This window comes from Mus pahari, chromosome 3 (genome assembly GCF_900095145.1).
Source record: "Mus pahari chromosome 3, PAHARI_EIJ_v1.1, whole genome shotgun sequence".
Lineage (NCBI taxonomy): Eukaryota > Metazoa > Chordata > Mammalia > Rodentia > Muridae > Mus > Mus pahari.
Window position 1 is genome coordinate 55,758,543 of NC_034592.1, and position 17,885 is coordinate 55,776,427.

General features: G+C 39.2%; 1 protein-coding gene across 3 annotated transcripts in view; it reads left to right on the top strand.

Annotated features, from left to right (window-relative positions):
• Ppig (peptidylprolyl isomerase G) overlaps positions 1-17,885 on the top strand; it is a 35,725-nt gene that overhangs the window by 4,314 nt on the left and 13,526 nt on the right. The window contains exons 1-9 of one of the 3 annotated variants that reach the window (XM_021192419.1): positions 3,432-3,571; positions 11,921-11,987; positions 12,345-12,422; positions 12,512-12,586; positions 12,928-13,035; positions 13,288-13,332; positions 14,379-14,466; positions 16,137-16,166; positions 16,258-16,397. In XM_021192419.1, the coding sequence (XP_021048078.1) occupies positions 12,362-12,422; positions 12,512-12,586; positions 12,928-13,035; positions 13,288-13,332; positions 14,379-14,466; positions 16,137-16,166; positions 16,258-16,397 (547 nt within the window). In that variant the 5' untranslated portion in view covers positions 3,432-3,571; positions 11,921-11,987; positions 12,345-12,361. Of the gene's footprint in view, positions 1-3,431; positions 3,572-3,681; positions 3,972-11,920; positions 11,988-12,344; positions 12,423-12,511; positions 12,587-12,927; positions 13,036-13,287; positions 13,333-14,378; positions 14,467-16,136; positions 16,167-16,257; positions 16,398-17,885 lie in introns of those variants that run through there. The other 2 variants (XM_021192418.1, XM_029536072.1) reach the window with 2 other exon arrangements.

Genomic DNA, 17,885 nt, shown 5'->3' on the forward strand with positions numbered 1-17,885 from the left:
AATGCAGACTGATGTGGCCTGGTGAACTGCATAGCAAACACACACTCTCTCAAGCTCAATTTCCTTAGCACTGCCTGTCCTTCCTCTATTGCTTCTCAGTCCCTGGTATTCATGGCAACCACTGCCAAGGACAACTGTCTCCAGTGAGTCAAATGAGCTAGCCCATCAAGGACTGATTCCCCTCATGTGGCTTCAGGTTATACAGCTTTTGCCTCAAAGAGGGATGAGTAGTTGTTCTTCAGTTTCTCCTGTTTCACAGGACTCTGACTGATCCCACCCATCCCGATGTCTCACTGCCTCACAGCCAGGTTGTAAAAGGCTCTTTCACTTCTTTGAAAGTCTTTCTCAATTCAAGAAGTTCAGAGGCAGTGTGTGCTCTGCTACTCACAGTTTCCTCTACTCAGCAATTAGTAAGACTTCAGGCTACACACCAAGTCATGGACTTCCCCTCCCTCTCTATTGAAAGTCAGACTTCCGGTATTTATTATCTACCTCCTTTCTGTCTGATGCTTCCATGGATTCCATGTTGGGTCCTAGGGAGGGCTCTTGAGAAAAGATATGGTTTATAATGTCTTTTCCCTTGCTCTGCAAGCTGCATCTCCATCTCATTTTCCCCTTTTCTTGCCAAAGCAGGTACTGATGTAGAGAGCAGCACTCATGTCTTTTTCCCGTGGTCATTCCTCCTTTACATGTGCACTTCTTTCTGGACAGTCAACTCACCCACAGCTGCCTATCATATCACCCACAGCAGAAGCTATCCCATGCTTCCATAGCTTTATTTTCAGGTTCTGTATATGTTAATATCCAAAACTGCAGTGTATTTTTTAACCTATCAGCTGTTTGGAGCATCCCTGTGCTAGTCAGGATTTCTATTGATGCAACAAATACCATAACCAAGAGCAACTCAGAGGGAAGGGATTTATTCCATTTGATAACCCTCAAGTCATACTCTATCATCAGGGTAAGGCAGGGCAGGAACCTGAAGCAGAGGCTATGGAGCTATGCTGCATATGGTTCTTATACAACCTGGGACCACCTTTCTGAGAGTGTCACCACTCACAATGAGCTAATCCCTTCTTTATTATTAACAAAAACCCAAACAAACAAAAACAAAAATAAAAAAACAAAAACAAAACCCTGAGCTATAGGCAATCTGACAAGTCTAGATTTGTGTCAAATTAACAACAAACAACAACAACAACCACCTAACCAGCACACATCACATGGTCCATGGTAAACACTATTTATTGGAGAGGCATGTCACCCCATATCACATAAGAGCCATTATAGAAGTCCCTGCACAGATGCACCACCCTCAAATGTCTCAGCCTCGTTGCTTGTCTGATCATCCAGAGCAGGGACCACACAGCTGCTCCTCTCAAGTGCATCTTTGGTTCTTTCAAACCCTGTTTGGGCTCCTAGCATGTTGTGTTCCTTTCCTGGGAAGACATGAACAAAAGTCTATTCATGTTTAGTGAGGACACTGATGACAGACCAAAGGAACAATTTCACTCAAGTCTATCTTAGTGAACTCATAAACGTACTGGGGTTTCTTCTACAAACACAGGTGAGGGCTTACTTAAAGGATGAGTGTCTGCAAGGCAGTTACATCACCAAACAACTCCCTCAGTCTAGGTGACAACTTACAAGAGCTGCTTCCAGGCAGCCCAGCAAACAGTCTCTTCTCTCCAGCAAACTCTTTAGCTCATCTAACAACGGAGAGGGTTCCTGAGAGTTTCATAACTTTCTTATTAATTTATGCCCACCCCCAGGCAGGGGCTCTCTGTGTAGCTCTGGCTGTCCTGAAACTCAACTCTGTAGACCAGACTGGCCTCAAATTCATAGAGATCTACCTGCCTCTGCTGGGATTAGAAGTGTGCACAACCATTTCCTAGCAATGTTTGCAATTTTTAAAAGATATATCTGTTCCTTTATTTGTGTATGTCTATGTCCGTGCATATGAGTTTGAACGTGTGTATTCAAATGCATGTGCATTGCAGTCAGAGAGGACACTGAGTGGCATTGGATATTGTTCTCTATCTAATCATTTTGAGTTAAGTTTTCTCCCTGAATCTGGGATTTTCTCAGCAAGGCTGGAGGCCAGTGAGTCTTGGGACCTTCCTATCTCTACTCACTGTTCTGAGCTGGGATTACAGTTTTGCACAAGAAGCTTCTCTTATTATGTGGGTGCGAGGATCCGAATTCTGGGCCTCACAGTTGCACGGCAAGAGCTCCAATTTGCTCCAGCCCAAGTTCCTGAAACTTGCTTCCTCTCCAAGAGGAAACATTTCTGTTCAGATGAAATAATTATACAACACTCTCCCTTACTCCAATCTTCTAAATTCTGTGTAGGTCTCTGTAGTCTCAATCTTAGAGATCCGACTGCCTCTGCCTCGCAAGTGCTGGGATCAAAGGTGCTGGCCGCTACTGAGTGGCATCCTAGATTTAATTTTTACTCTCGAATTCCTTTCTGTTTGTTTGTTTCTGGTTTGTTTATGGCTTTAAAAGATCGATTTCTCTTACAAATTAAGATCTTAGGTGACTGAGCCTGATAAGAGGCATGTCTGTTCCATGTAGTTATTCTGGGATCTGAATTCCTTCCATTACGGTATTCTAATACCTGCCAGTTCCTTGTCTGTGGATGATTAGAATATATTTCATTGGGTAATAGATGGCAGATGAAGAAAATATGAGGCAACGTCTTAAAGCCTAGAGCAGCATGCCACTTTGTCTCAAATTTCATCCTCGAAAATTAAATCACATGGCCAAGGGCTGGCGAGATGGCTCAGCCATTAGGAGCACTTGTGGCTTGAAGGAAGACCCATATTGAGTGTCTCATAAATGCTTTTAACTCCAGTTTGGGGGCGGGGAGGATCTGACACCCTGTTCTGACCTCTGCAAGCAGTCATACATATATAGTGCATATACACACAGGCACAAATACAACCATATTAAAATAGGCATTTGGGATAAGAAGCAGAGGCAGGGTAATCTCTTTGAAGTTTGAAGTCAGCCTGATTTACGCAGAGAGCTCCAAGCCAGCCAAGGTATAGAGTAAGACCCTGTCTCAATAAGATGTTAATCCCCGAGTACTGGGATTAAAGGCATGCGCTACCACGCCCCGAAAGTAGCTCATCTTTGCTAACTAGCTTTTGAGCGTCTGTTGAGGGTTCCGTGGAGGCAGAACGTCTCTCTAAATACCTCGACAGAGCATGTCACTGTGTATAAAGTGACGCGCACCATTTCGGGGGCGCTGTGACATTCTGACGGACCCACACCGAGCCAATCAACTCCCAGCAACCATCAAGCGGACCCGTCGGGGACGCCTTTAAAAAGGCAGGAAAAACTGCTACAAGCTCAAGGAGAAGCTGCTGACGTCAGCCCGGGAACGCCGGGGAGTCGCCGGCACCCATCCCTGACGTACTTCCGGCGCGACACCTTCCCTCCACGCCTGGCCTGGGCTGTGGGGGAGGGAGGCGGTTAGTGGGCTTTAGCGCCTTTCCTGAGGGCGGTAGATTTGAAGCGCTTCCCAGGAGCGGGCCGGGAGACGAGAAGCCCGCGGCGGGGACAGGTGAGGGACGCGAGAGCGTCTGTCGGCGCGGCGGCGTCTTCTGCGGGCCTTGGGGACGAGAGCGGGAAGGGCCCGGGGCGAGGGGCGGAGCCGCGGCGGGCCTCTGCGCGGAGGTAACCGTCTCTCCGTCGAGGGCTCCGGGCTGCGCGGGCTCGGAGGGGTGGCCCCGGGGACCGCGGCGCGGCCTGGGGCTCCGGGGTGGCTTGCAGCCGAGCCCCGGGGCGAAGGAAGCGGCTCTTCCTCCCCAGCCCCCGCCCTCCCGGCTCGGGCGCACACCTCCTCCCTGACGCATTTTGCCGCACAAGCTGTAATATGGCGGCAGCGGCGGCGGCCTCGGCTCCCGGGAGCTAGGGTTCGGTTTGGGAGGCTTCCGAAGCGGGCGACGGAGCGCTGCGGCGTGGTAGGTGGGACGTCTGGTTAGGGAAGGGGGAGGCGCAGCGCGAGGGCCTGTCAGGTTAGGGTTAGGGAGGGACAGGCGCAGAGCCAGGATCCCCGGGAACAAAATCGACCGCGGGCTCCGGTCCTCCGACCTTTTCCTCCGGTAGGACAGCGGCTGGTGTGCGTGCCTGAGTGACACAGGCCCTTGGTGTTAGGGACACTCCTAAAACTCAAGTGCGAGATGTTAAGCTCAGGGCCCTAGAAGTTTTCTCAGGTTCCTGAGCGACTGGAAGCGGCCGGGCCTTTGGGGGAGGAGGATTCTGTTTAGGAGAAGATGGTTTCTGAACCCCGTTCGCCTTTAGGAGAAACGAACTGATTTGTTCCGTGTTTTCTCTTGATGTCGAACAAAGTCAACCTTAGCCGGCGTCCGTTGTCTACTTGTTTTGGAAAACCTTATGGGAAGCACCATCCTGTGCACTCAGTTTGATTTCTTAGCACGAATACATTACTTACACCACAAGACTCTCTTTGTTTGTTTTTGATCACCAGCACATTTAAGAATTAATGTAGTGTTTTGAAAATTTGGAAGGTACATATTAACTTTCAGAAGCTAAATCCAGAAAGGATAAGATACCTATTTGTGTTCGTTGTCATTCCCATTGTATAAAGAATATGACTAGTAATTGCTATTTTGTAACAGATACTGTACAGTCTGAGGAATCGTTTTTTATAAGTTTTAAAAGATTGCCATAAAGTCCAGGAACTGTACAAATACTTAGAAAGGCTGCTGCTTTCATTTTTTTTTTTTTAACGTACCTAAAAGTGTTAACTCCTGATTTGGTGTCACATTGTCTATAATCCCGGGCTGAAGAGAAAGGGTCACCAATCAAAGCCAGCCTGAACAACTTGATGAGACAAACAAAACACCATAGGGATTCCATGCTCTAATTTTAATAATGTGGAGTGTAATTAATCATGTAATCTTTTACATTCCTCTCTGTTTAAAAGAAGCTAGTTGCTTAACAGTTTCTTTAAACTTCATTGAATTGATTGGGTTGTCCTGCTCGATCCCTAAGTAGGTTGGTGTGTGTGTGTGTGTCTTTAATAAAAATTGTATTTTTATTTCTGTCGGCCAAAATTTGGACCTTGAGATGTGCAGGCAGTACTTCAAACATTCAGAGAAGACTGCTATCATTGGACCTTTGACTTTTACTGACAAGAGACATTTTCTGCTTTGTTTGAGGTCCTTGGCATTGTTAGGGCAAGCACCACTGAGCTGTATTCTTAGCCCTTGGTCTCCACTTGTGTTTGTGTGAATGGATTCAAGACTTCACAACTGGGGGCAAGTGCTAGATCACTGGACCACAAACTTACTCCTAAGTTTTCAGAATACCTGTTTTTTTTTTTTTTAAAGATTTATTTATTTATTATATGTAAGTAAGTACACTGTAGCTGTCTTCAGATATTCCAGAAGAGGGCGTCAGATCTTGTTACAGATGGTTATGAGCCACCATGTGGTTGCTGGGATTTGAACTCCAGACCTTTGGAAGAGCAGTCAGGTGCTCTTACCCACTGAGCCATCTCACCAGCCCCAGAATACCTGTTAAGTGGTGTTTTTCTACCAGCTCATTTTTTGCATACCATTAGTTTGTGTATATCAAAAACATTAATATTTGGAAGAGCATAGGTGTCTTTTCCTGACAACTCAGAATATTAGCTTATTTTACTTAATTCATCAGCAGTGTATACATTTGTAAATGTATGCAAATGTTTCTAATTAGTTAATTTTCATTTCTTACTTGATCCCTGTGCATACTTTAAGAGTGAGCTGATGAAGCTGGTTTGAATGTTAAAGTGCTTCCCTAGCAGGAAATTCTTTTAAAAGGAGGGATATATTTTTGCCCAGTTCTGGAGGTCTCAGTCTGTTGGCCTGTTCCTTTAGATCCTGGGGCAAGGCATTACATGATGGGGAGCACACAGTAGAGCAAAATGTCTTCTTGTGGAGTCCAGGAAACAGAGGATGGGGGGGAAGGCTGTCCCAATACTGCCTTCAAGGACTCACCTCCAGTGAGTCAACTTCATCCCATCTCCTAAAAGATCCACCATCTCACGGTAGTGCCAAGGACTGGCTATCAAACCTTTAACATACTGCCTTTGGGGGACAATTAATGTCTAAACATCAAGAAAGTGTCTTCTAGACCTGACAAGGGAAGATGAATACAAAACAAATCTTCCAAGACTTGCTTAATGACAGACATCAATTGACATGCCAGTATGGATTGAGGACATTTCAGAAGACCCTAGCCCTAGATTAAGAGTTACTGTCAATTGATGACTGCTGAAAACGGGAAGATATTTAAGTTCTCTTCAGAGATGAGACCCTGATAGGTTATCTAATCCCAAGTAGTCCTAAAACACATGCACATGTGAACATTAAAAGGGCCCAGTACGGGACTGGTGAGATGGCTCAGTGGGTAAGAGCACCCGACTGTTCTTCCAAAAGTCCGGAGTTCAAATCCCAGCAACCACATGGTGGCTCATAACCATCTGTAAAAAGATCTGACTCTGTCTTCTGGAGTGTCTGAAGACAGCTACAGTGTACTTACATATAATAAATAAATAAATCTTTTTTTTAAAAAAAAAAAAAAAAAAAAAAAAGGGCCCAGTATGTTGAATGTGTGTGTGTGTATAAAACAGAGGTCATGAATTTAAAGGGACTTTTGGGAGGATGTAGGAGAGGGGGTGTTAGAAGCAATTTAAATACAATAATACTCATGTATGGAATTCTCAAATTTTTTTAATTAAGTTTTTAAAAAAATCTAGATGTAACAAAGGTTCCCTTCTCTTTGTATTCAAAATTTAGTCTTCCCTGGGAATAATATTAGAAGTAATATAGAGATCTGAAAAGTGACTCAGCAGGTAAAAGCACTAACTACTAAGTCTGAGGATTTGAATTCTCTCCCTGGAAGCCACGTAGTAGAAGAAGAAGAAAATCAATTCCTCTAAATTGTCCTCTGACCTACACACATGTGCATTACATATGCCTCCCCACTAAAAAAATAAACGTAAAAAATTTTCAAGGTAATGTGGAAAACACAAAACAATGATACTAATATTACTAGATGTTAATGTTTCTGAAAACTGCTTACCAGTGTAGCATTAATCAAAAGAATATTGGTTTTATGTTTATATGCACATATTCCTTTTTAGAATTTTATGTGTGCATTGAGAGTTTTACCTACATGTATGTATATATATATATGTGTAGCATATGTGTGCCTGGTGTCTTTGGAGGTCAGAAGAGTATATCAGATTCCCTGGGACTGGAGTTATGGATGATTGTGAACCACTGTGTGGGTTCTGGGAATTGAACCTCAGCAAGAGGGACAAGTGACATTAGTGGCTGAGTCAACTCACCAGTCTGTACATATTTTCACTAATACCTTAGTATATATGTGTATATATATATATACATACATACTGTAGATGAATAAGACAGTCTTTTCTAAAGATAACTACAGTTAAAAATTGTTCAAGTTTTTAGTGGACATATTTATATAAACTTATTTTAAATTTGACTTTAAAAACATGAAACATGTCTAGAGTATTATGTTGATATCCAGGATTTTTTTCAGGAATTACATTTTGTTTTCATGTATTATACCATATTTGACATTTCTCTCTTTAGATTGTCCAAGAATGGAGATAGCAGTTTGAATGTACCAGTTTAAATGTAATGTTTTATGCAATTAAGGGCTTATAGAATTTATATGATTTTTGTTTATGAAGTACCATAATTCAAAAAAGCAAAGTACATATATAAAAAAGGTAATTTAAAAAATCCAATATAGCTTTAATTAATCTAACTTACTTGAGTCCAATACAGAAACTGTTATTTGTCAACAAACCTATTCACTCAGCTACTGGGTGTGCTGTTATACTTCTTCAATCTAGCAGAGGCATTTGGGTCTCTTTGTTCTAGGCCAGCCCAAGTTCCAGGATAGCCAGGACTACATAAAAAGACCCTGTTTCAAAACAGCAGCAACAACACTAAAGTTTTAAAAATAAGCCTATCTATCTGATAAGAACATATTACCTTTCTTTCGGGAGAATCAATACTAACAATACCTCATGTGAAAAGCATATAGCTAGGGGAGAAAACAACACAGGTTATAATAGGAAACACAAGTTCTTTGTGGGTGTTTTGGTACACACTTGTCACCCCAGCAGTTAGGAGGTGGACGCAAGAGAATAGGGAGTTTGATGTCATTCTCAAGCTACATGGCAGCCCAGGTTACTTAAAACTATCTGTAAGCCGGGCGTGGTGGTGCACGCCTTTAATCCCAGCACTCGGGAGGTAGAGGCAGGCAGATTTCTGAGTTCGAAGCCAGCCTGGTCTACAAAGTGAGTTCCAGGACAGCCAGGGCTATACGGAGAAACCCTGTCTAGAAAAAAGTAAAAACTATCTGTAAAAAATGAAAACAAGGGTTGGGGAAATGACTCAGTGGTTAAGAGCACTGACTGCTCTTCCAAAGCTCCTGAGTTCAATTCCCAGCAACCACATGGTGGTTCATAACCATCTGTAATGAGATCTGATGCCCTCTTATGTGTCTGAAGACAACTACAGTGTAGGATATAAATAAATCTTTAAAAAAAAGAAAAGACTTATTTATGAAAAAAATGAAAACAAAAAATAAAAGCCAACAACAACAACAGCAACAGAATACTGCTTCCAGACATATTGCATTAACTAGCATTCTTTCTGTTTGATGATGAAGTCTCTGGGGGTGGCACTGTGCTTTGTGTAGAAGTCAAAGTTTTAGAAGGGACTTGTGATACAAGCATATAATTCCAAATACTTGAAAAACTGAGACAGGAGGATGTTAAGTTCATGGCCTGCCTGGGACACACAGGGTGTGTTTAGGGCCATCTGTGACAACCATGGAAGATCGGGGGGGGGGGGGCGGCTGTTTTGTGTTTGTTTGTTTTTTTTAACCCAAAGGGGCGGGGGGGGAGGGTATAGGGGACTTTTGGGATAGCATTTGAAATGTAAATGAAGACAATATCTAATTTTAAAAAAAGAAAAAAAAAAAAACCAAAAAGCCAGGAAGATTTTGGTTGGTGGAATTTATAGATGAGTTTATAATTCTCACCTAGGGAGGCTCATTCAGCCTGGAAATAGAAGTTTCTAGAGTACTATGACTGAACTGAATCTTAAGGGACACATAGCCAGAGGAATTATTAGAAGGAAAGCATTGATTGTCATCCTAATCATTTTAAAGAATCCATTGGGGGGCTGGTGAGATGGCTAAGCAGTTAAGAGCACTGACTGCTCTTCTGGAGGTCCTGAGTTCAAATCCCAGCAACCACATGGTGGCTCACAACCACCCATAATGAGATCTGATGCCCATTTCTGGTGTGTCTGAAGACAGCTACAGTGTACTTAGATATAATAATAAATAAATCTTTAAAAAAACCCCACTGTCTGTTAGTGCTGAGACTCTAGAGTCAGTGTATTGATGACTCTACTCTTGTGATAAAATCACTACATTACTAATTACAAATACTCCATTTAATAATTAGCTGCCTGTATACTGAGTCTTTCCCCCTGGCATCTCAAAGACCCATTAGGGTGAATATGGAAATCATTTTACATATGAAAGTGCAAAATGAATTTCTGACCACTCACTGCTGTTTCTGAAACATTTGAAGAAGTTTAGTATTTTGTTTATAAATAATTATTTTATTGTTAACATGCAAAGTGATTAATAAACATTTAAAACAAGATCAATAAACAAAGTATTTTCATGCCAAACATCATGATGTACTCTTGGAGTCACAGTACTTAGGAGGTGGAAGCAGGAGGATAGAAAGTTTAAGGTCAGCCTGAGCTACATTGCAAAATCCTCTCTCAAAAAAAAAGTAGTTCTAATATGAAAAAAAAATTCAGTATCACTCATTTCTGAGGAAGTCAAATAGGTAAATTGAGTTTATAACATCAAATAGATGATAATGGTTACAGTTCATAATCAGTAATGGGAACAAGGTCAGACTAGACCATGCATTCCATCATTATAATGGGAGCAGCACGTGCTGATCACTGTACAAAATGGGGCACTGCGCCATGTATAATTATTTCTCAAAAAATTCAAATCTGGGTTTTATGAGATTAGCTATAACTGATTCAGGCTAAATGAATTTGTGGCAAACAAATATCCACAGATAATTAATCCCAAAAGATTTGATTATATTCTGAGACAGCTGGTGGCTAAATTTTTCTCCCCTCCTGAAATGAGTCTTGGTTTGTTTTAGAAGATGACTCTCTGGAATGCTGGGAATACAGAATTGTATGGCCATTTTCTTGAAATTTTTATGGGTTTAATTTTTCTTTGAATTAAATTTTCTATATCTTAGTAATGTAATCTTGGCAACCCTCTTTTTCTTGGAAGAAATGAGATCTTGATTAGATGTTTGTCTTATTGTTTCAGATTTTAGATATTAAGTAACATTTAGGAGTCATAAAGAGGAATAATATCCTATATATGACTAGCAATTGTTAAGTCTCTAATAATAATTAGTAATAGCATCTTAGCAATTTTACTTATTTTAAAAATTATTATTTTGTTTGTGTGGGTGTTTTGCCTGCATGCATGTGTGTTCATGTGTGTGCAGTGTCTGTAAAGGTCACAAGAGGACACCAGATACCCTGGAACTGGAGTGTTAGAAGTGGCTATGAGAGACAATTGGGTACTGGGACTTAAACTTTGGTTTTCTTGAAGAGCAGCTAATTGTTCATAACTGCTGTACCACTTTGCTGTCCCACTTAGTAACATTAGAGACATAGTATATAAGTCATCTTTTGTGTCACCATTGTTCATTAGTTTTTTTTGTTTTGAGACAGGGTCTCTATTAATGTAGCTCTGCCTTTGACTATGTAGATAGACTAGGATAGCCTCCAGATCCACCTGCTTTTGTTTCTCAAGTTCTGGGATTAAAGGTATGGGCATGGTAGTTTTTGTTTTGTTTTGTTTTAAGGCAGAATATCACTGTTACCCTGACTTAAGTTCCCGTGTTTGGATTTAAAAAGGTGTACCACCATGCCCATCCTTCAGTTATTTTCTGTAACTACAAATCTATAATTGCCTCAAAATTTCAGCTAATTTGTGCAAGGGTATAACTTAGTGGTAGAACACGAGTACCATGTGTAAGAGAGGCCAGCATCCAAAAAAAGGGAAAAGGAAAAGGAAGACTCTTTAGAGTAAAAGTATCGATCTTTCAGGGTGTTTCTTACTCTGTAACATATCACAGGCTATTTGCTAAGGCACCTTAGTCATTTAGGTGTGATAGTTTAAATAAAAGCATGTGTATTTCAGTCCCTTCTGAGCAAATGAAAGGGTTATTTTTGTATTGTGTTAGTTTGGCTGTTATTTAATACTTGCCAGTTTTGCTTCATCAGCTCTTCCCCTTACTGTATCATTCCCTACCAAGTATTATAATCAGACATATAAATCCTTAACATAAATGATTTACAAAAAGAATGTCAAGTAAAAGGTACCTGCTGTGTAAATAAAGCTACCTCCATATTATTTCACACATTACTATGTGCCTGTCATAGGCTGTTAGTTGCTCATGACCAGAAGTAACCTCGTGTAAAATTGAATATGCTTTTGATCAGAATTCTATCTACCTTATATTAGTTTCATTAAAATACTCACCTTTCATTTCAGGTGTAGTAATATGCACCTGTCATCCCAGTACTCAGGAGGCTGAGGCAGAAGGATTGCCACAAATTGCAGGCCAGCGTAGGCTATATAGTACAAAGTTAGCCAGAGATACCTGATGAGATTTTACCTCAGAAACAAAACCTCTTCCTTTTCTTCACAGATGATTTACTTTTGGTTTTGTTTGGAAACTTGAATATTTTTCTTTAATATCTTACATTTTAATTAGAGCTCTCATTTTCTTTCCTAGGAGCAAAACAATTGGCTCAGTCATCCTTGGTGGATTTTTGTTTTTTATTGTTTCCCCCAACTTAAAGGTAATATACATGTTTTGTTCTCTAGTTTTACAGTATTCTGTATGGGGGTAGTAATCTGGTTTTGGTTGGTAAAATAGGAATTTATTATATGATAATGACTGTTCTCTTTAGGAGCACATTTGCTAAAATTGGAATAATAAAAGATTAGCTATGCCTTAATCTTTAAAGTATTTTCTATTTTCCTCAAAGTACAGTCTAATCTCCATGAATCATAGTGAGTTACCCCAAGGAGACAAATGTAAAATAAGTTCAGCAACATTTGTAATTTATGTGCAGTAGATTTTGCTTTTAGACATTAATAGAAAATCTTTACCATTTTAGTTGGCTTACTAAAACTGTACCATATTACACTTACAGACTGAAGTGTTGGAACCATGGGGATAAAGGTCCAGCGTCCTCGATGTTTTTTTGACATTGCCATTAATAATCAACCTGGTAAGAATATTATTGTTTCTAATTAACATTTTTATACTAGAATATAAAATTGTACCCAAGAAATTTAAACCAATTACCTTCTTTTTCAGCTGGAAGAGTTGTCTTTGAATTATTTTCCGATGTATGTCCCAAAACGTGTGAGAACTTTCGCTGCCTTTGTACAGGTTTGTTTGCATTTTTCAATTGTCTTAATTTCTAGAAATACTAACTATGAACCCTGGATTGGGATGAAGACATGCAATGTCAAAACTCAGGACTGTTCTGGGCCACATGCAAGGTGGCCTGTAATCCCAACCCTTGGGGAGCTGAGAGGAAGACTGAGTGTAATGGCAGCATGAGTTACAAAGATAGACTTGGGTTCAAAAAACTCCAAGTTAATTAAAAATAAATACTAGTTGTAATAAGATTTTATCTGAGATAGATTTCTGTGTTCTCTAGAAGAATATGGGCTTTACTAACTAATGTTTCAGTCTTTTCATTGATCTATGACTGTTTCTTTCTCCAGGTGAAAAAGGGACAGGGAAATCAACTCAGAAGCCATTACATTATAAGAGCTGTCTCTTTCATAGAGTTGTCAAGGACTTCATGGTTCAGGGTGGTGACTTCAGTGAAGGTGAGATTTTGAGTCCTATAAAGACAAGACTTATTTTTTTGTTAAACATAAAGGTTTTGGGTAGTGTGTTATACAGGGAAATGGAGATCAGAGGACAATTTACAAGAGTCAGTCCTCTTGTTATTGAAATTATATTGATATCTTATAATTTGTTGTGTTCCTTTGAGTGTTATTGGTACAGAATCATATGTATATATACTTGATGAGAAGTATTTGACTGAGTTTACTATCCTGAGTGTTTTTCATAACTAGGGAATGGAAGAGGAGGAGAATCTATTTATGGAGGATTCTTTGAAGGTAAAGTTTTTATATTTAATTGTTTTTAGAATTTTTTACTATAAATTACAGTAGGAATTAAGCATATGAATATAGAAATAACTTAATGGTTTTCATCTTTTATTTTTAGTATTCAAGAGAATATTGTTTCAAATTTCAAATTTCTCATACTTTTTTCTCACTCTAATCAAAGATTAAAAGAAAAGTCCTTACCATTGAAGTAAATAATGCTCTGATGGAGTTTCAGTTAATGAGTCTAGACTATAATGTTTATCTCTCCATGTTCATGAATGAAAGGGATAAAATGTAAAGAAATACATCTGGACTCTTAACAGTCTTGCTATTTATTTTTAGTACTGTGCTGGGATCAAATCCAGGGCATTGTTGATGGTAGGCAAGAACTTTTAAGTATTTTAGACTGAGCGAGAGAGAGTGCTTAATAGCATGCTTGGAGCTCTGAGTTCAATCCTTTACACCAGGGAGGAAAAATTAGTGATAAATTTGAAATTACAGGGTAAAAATTGGTTCATAATAGGTTCTTTCTTCCTTCATAACCTGACCTTGTTACGTTGTGTTTGACAGTGAGGAACACATCCAGCCAGGCATGGTAGCACTGGACTGTAATACCAGCACTGGGGAGGTTCAGGAAGGATTTGGAGGCCAACTTAGTTTAAATTCAAGACCCTGTCTCAAACAGGAAAATATCTATTGTGAACAAGAATGGAAAATGAATTATTGTGAGTGTGATGTATATGCACGTGAGTGAGCAAATGTGAGCATTTCCTCCTGTGTACGGACTAGAGGAAGACATCAGGTTCTACTCCTTTGATACAGTGTCTGTCACTGAACCCAAGCCAAGCTATCAGCCAGCCCAGCAGTTTTTCTATTACTACCTCCCACAGCACTGAGGTTACAAGTATGCAATGGTCAACATGGTTTTCTACATGAGTCCTCAATGTTTACACAGCAAGCCTCTTAACCACTGAGCCATCTCTCCAGTCTTGAAAAATAAGTGTCTTGGCGCTTACACTTCTAATATAACTGAAAAATTTCTTCTCTTTATATAGATGAGAGTTTTGCTGTTAAACACAACAAAGAGTTTCTCTTATCAATGGCCAACAGAGGGAAGGATACAAATGGCTCTCAGTTCTTTATGTATGTATTTAAGGTTTCAAATATCCCTAACTGTCCCTATTGCCTTTATAAGAGAGATTGTAAAATTATAGAAGTAAAACAATTACTGAGTGTATAGTAGAATGGTAACTAAAGTCTCAGGTGATAGAGCTTGCTGAAAAAGTAATAGGTGGCTTAAGACGTTTCCATTGTCAGAGAACAAAATCGGAAATCTATCCACCACATCGGGTACCATCCACTACTGTACCCAGCTTTCTATGTGGATTCTAGGGATCAAACTCAAGCTTGTACACCAAATATTTTATCTATCTTTAAGAGATTTTATGTACTAGATTTTTATGTATGTCTCTACATTACCAAATACCAGGCTTCTAACTACATAGCTTTCAGGTTGACCTTGAGAATAAAAGTGGGGGAGGGGTACTTGCAAAAAATGCATTGAACAATAAGTGCTTTCTTTAGATTCAGGTGAGTTTCTTTTGAAAGTCTCTTGACAAGGGTCCTTGTACCCCATCTTAGTTTCCCCAGTATGTGTAACTATTATGCTCTTGTTTGAAGTTGACCCAGTTTAATTCAACCTTTTTTTTTTTTTTTAAAGATTTATTTATTTATTATATGTAAGTACACTGTAGCTATCTTCAGACACTCCAGAAGAGGGCATCAGATCTTGTTACGGATGGTTATGAGCCACCATGTGGTTGCTGGGATTTGAACTCCGAACCTTCGGAAGAACAGTCGGGTGCTGTTACCCACTGAGCCATCTCACCAGCCCTAATTCAACTTTTCTTCAACACAAAATTTTATTCAATATCACAGATAACAAGCTCAAAAGCCTAGAGAAGTTGAATAACATAAGTAAGTCTGTTGGAACATGGAATCTCAGCTATTAAAACCTGGAAGAAAACAGGAACACTAAGTACTGGTTACTTATTCCATAAACTAGGTACTATAATTTTCAGATATTCCAGAGAGATTTGGAACTTGGATTTTCATGCAGAAGTACCTACAATTAAATGTTGGCAGTTAATTTTTAAAATATATGAAACTGAGTTGACTGTTTCTATTCAGGTTCAGCAAATATATCTCAGAGCCATCAGACTGACTGTTCACACCTCTCTCAATTCCTCTAAAACCCTCCACTTTAACTGTTTAAAAGGTTAGGGTGAGGCTAAAGAGATGGCTCAGTGATTAAGAGCACTAACTGCTCTTCCAGAGGTCCTGAGTTCAATTCTCAGCAACCACATGTTGGCTCACAACCATCTGTAATGGGATCCGATGCCCTCTTCTGATGTGTCTGAAGACAGCTACGCTACAGTGTGCTTGAATTCATAAGATAAATAAAATCTTTAAAAAAAAAAAAAAAAGAGGGTGAAAAGCACCATTGTTAAACTCATAAGTTAGTAGAATGATTTGGTAACTTTATCAGTGTCAATACAACAGAACATCATACAACCAGGAATATTTAATACAAGTACAAATACAAGTGGATAGAAGTAACTCTAAATGTAAACTGCATGCACTTACTGTCTTCAAAACAAGCTTTTTTAAAACTTGCCTGGGAAACCCTTTGCACTCATGAGGTTCTGCTATGTAAGAATATCACGTGATTTCTTATTTTCATTGCATTTTTTTGTTTTTATAGAAGTTAACTTTGTTTTTCTGTTTTTATTTTATCTGATGAATTCCAAAAGAACAACAAAACCAACTCCTCATTTAGATGGGTAAAGATTATTTTAATATCTTACAACATACTTTATTTTGTTATATTAAAGTAAGAAGCTTTTATTTAGTAATTTTTACATGACATTTTAGGCATCATGTTGTTTTTGGGCAAGTGATCTCTGGTCAGGAAGTTGTGAGAGAGATTGAAAACCAGAAAACGGATGCTGCTAGCAAACCATTTGCTGAAGTTCGGATACTCAGTTGTGGAGAGCTGATTCCGAAGTCTAAGGGTAAGAATGGGTGCACAGTTAAGGGAACTCTTCAGAAGTCATGGACAATATACTGTAAGTATAATATACAATAAGAAATTTATACTTGTAAAGAACTCTGCACAGTGTTTAGCATTTGTATGTCCTCTGCAGATAATTAGTCACTACTTTCTTCAATCTCTTTTGGGGTGTGTGTGACAAGATCTCTTTGTGTAGCCCTGGGTGAGTCCTGTACACTCAAATATGTACACACACACACACCTCTACACCTCTGCCTCCCAAGTGGTAGGATTAAAGGTATGCATTAGCATGTCCTGCTCAACCTCTGTTTCAAATTCTAATATAGGTTACATCTGCTAGAATGTTTGTTTTAGAAACGTGCCTTTATTCCAGTCCAATTGTTATGTTAGAAAATTTTACTTATGCATAATCTTGTCTAAACACAAAGTAAATGCAGAAAACCTAACTTGACTAATTACCTTTATAGGCATATACAAAAAGTGTAATTTCAAGAGCAAACTCCTGGTATTCAGTGTCAGACTTTTTTTTTCCTACTTCCTAGTAATTTAGTCTAAGTAAAACTGAATCACTACGTTTATTTTATTTTCTGTCTTTTTAAAATATGTCATCAATGAAGGTTTTGAGTATTTCTGATATTTTCCTGTAGTCCATTTTTTGTTTGTTTGTTTGGTTGGTTTGGTTTGGTTTTTTGAGACAGGGTTTTTCTGTGTGGCCCTGGCTGTCCTGGAACTCACTATGTAGATCAGGCTTGTTTGTTTGTTTGTTTGTTTGTTTGTTTTAAAGGCAGGGTTTCTCTATGTAACCTTTGCTGATCTAGAACTTCACCAGCCTGAAACTCACAGAGATCCACCTGCCTCTGCCTCCTAAGTGCTGGGACTATAGGTGCATCTCTATACCTGGCTTACTGCAGTCAGGCTGGCCTCAAATTTGTTACCTTCCAATCCTCATTCTGCCTCTGCTTTCCAATGCTAGAATTACAGATAAGTATCACCACACCAAAGCCATTTGTTCTTAGTTTTTCTTAATGTAGTACTTTATAGGAACATGTATGTTGTGTTATTCTAGAATTGATTGTATCTCTCCTCTTTCTGCTTTTTGTTCTTATTAGCTACTTTAATTTCCAAATCCATACAAACTTTACAGTCATAGGTTAGCTATAAACCTGTCATACAAGTATGTTTGCTGTTAACCTTATTTTCTGAAATATTGTGTAAAATCTGCAAGGATAGAGCTCATATCTAAATTTCTTCCAGAACTTTTCAATATACTCTACAATATAATACATCACCTCCATTTCCTGGCATGGTATTTAATACATATTATATACTGCTCATTTAAATGTATTGGTAGGCTTTAAGGATTACATCTCCTTGTAGTAGTCATAATATGCCTTAATCCTATTTTTAAATTTTGAGTAATACAGAATTTGAAACTTAGCTACTATCTACTAGGCTACTGGAACAATATTGATGTTGAAACACTTTTTTT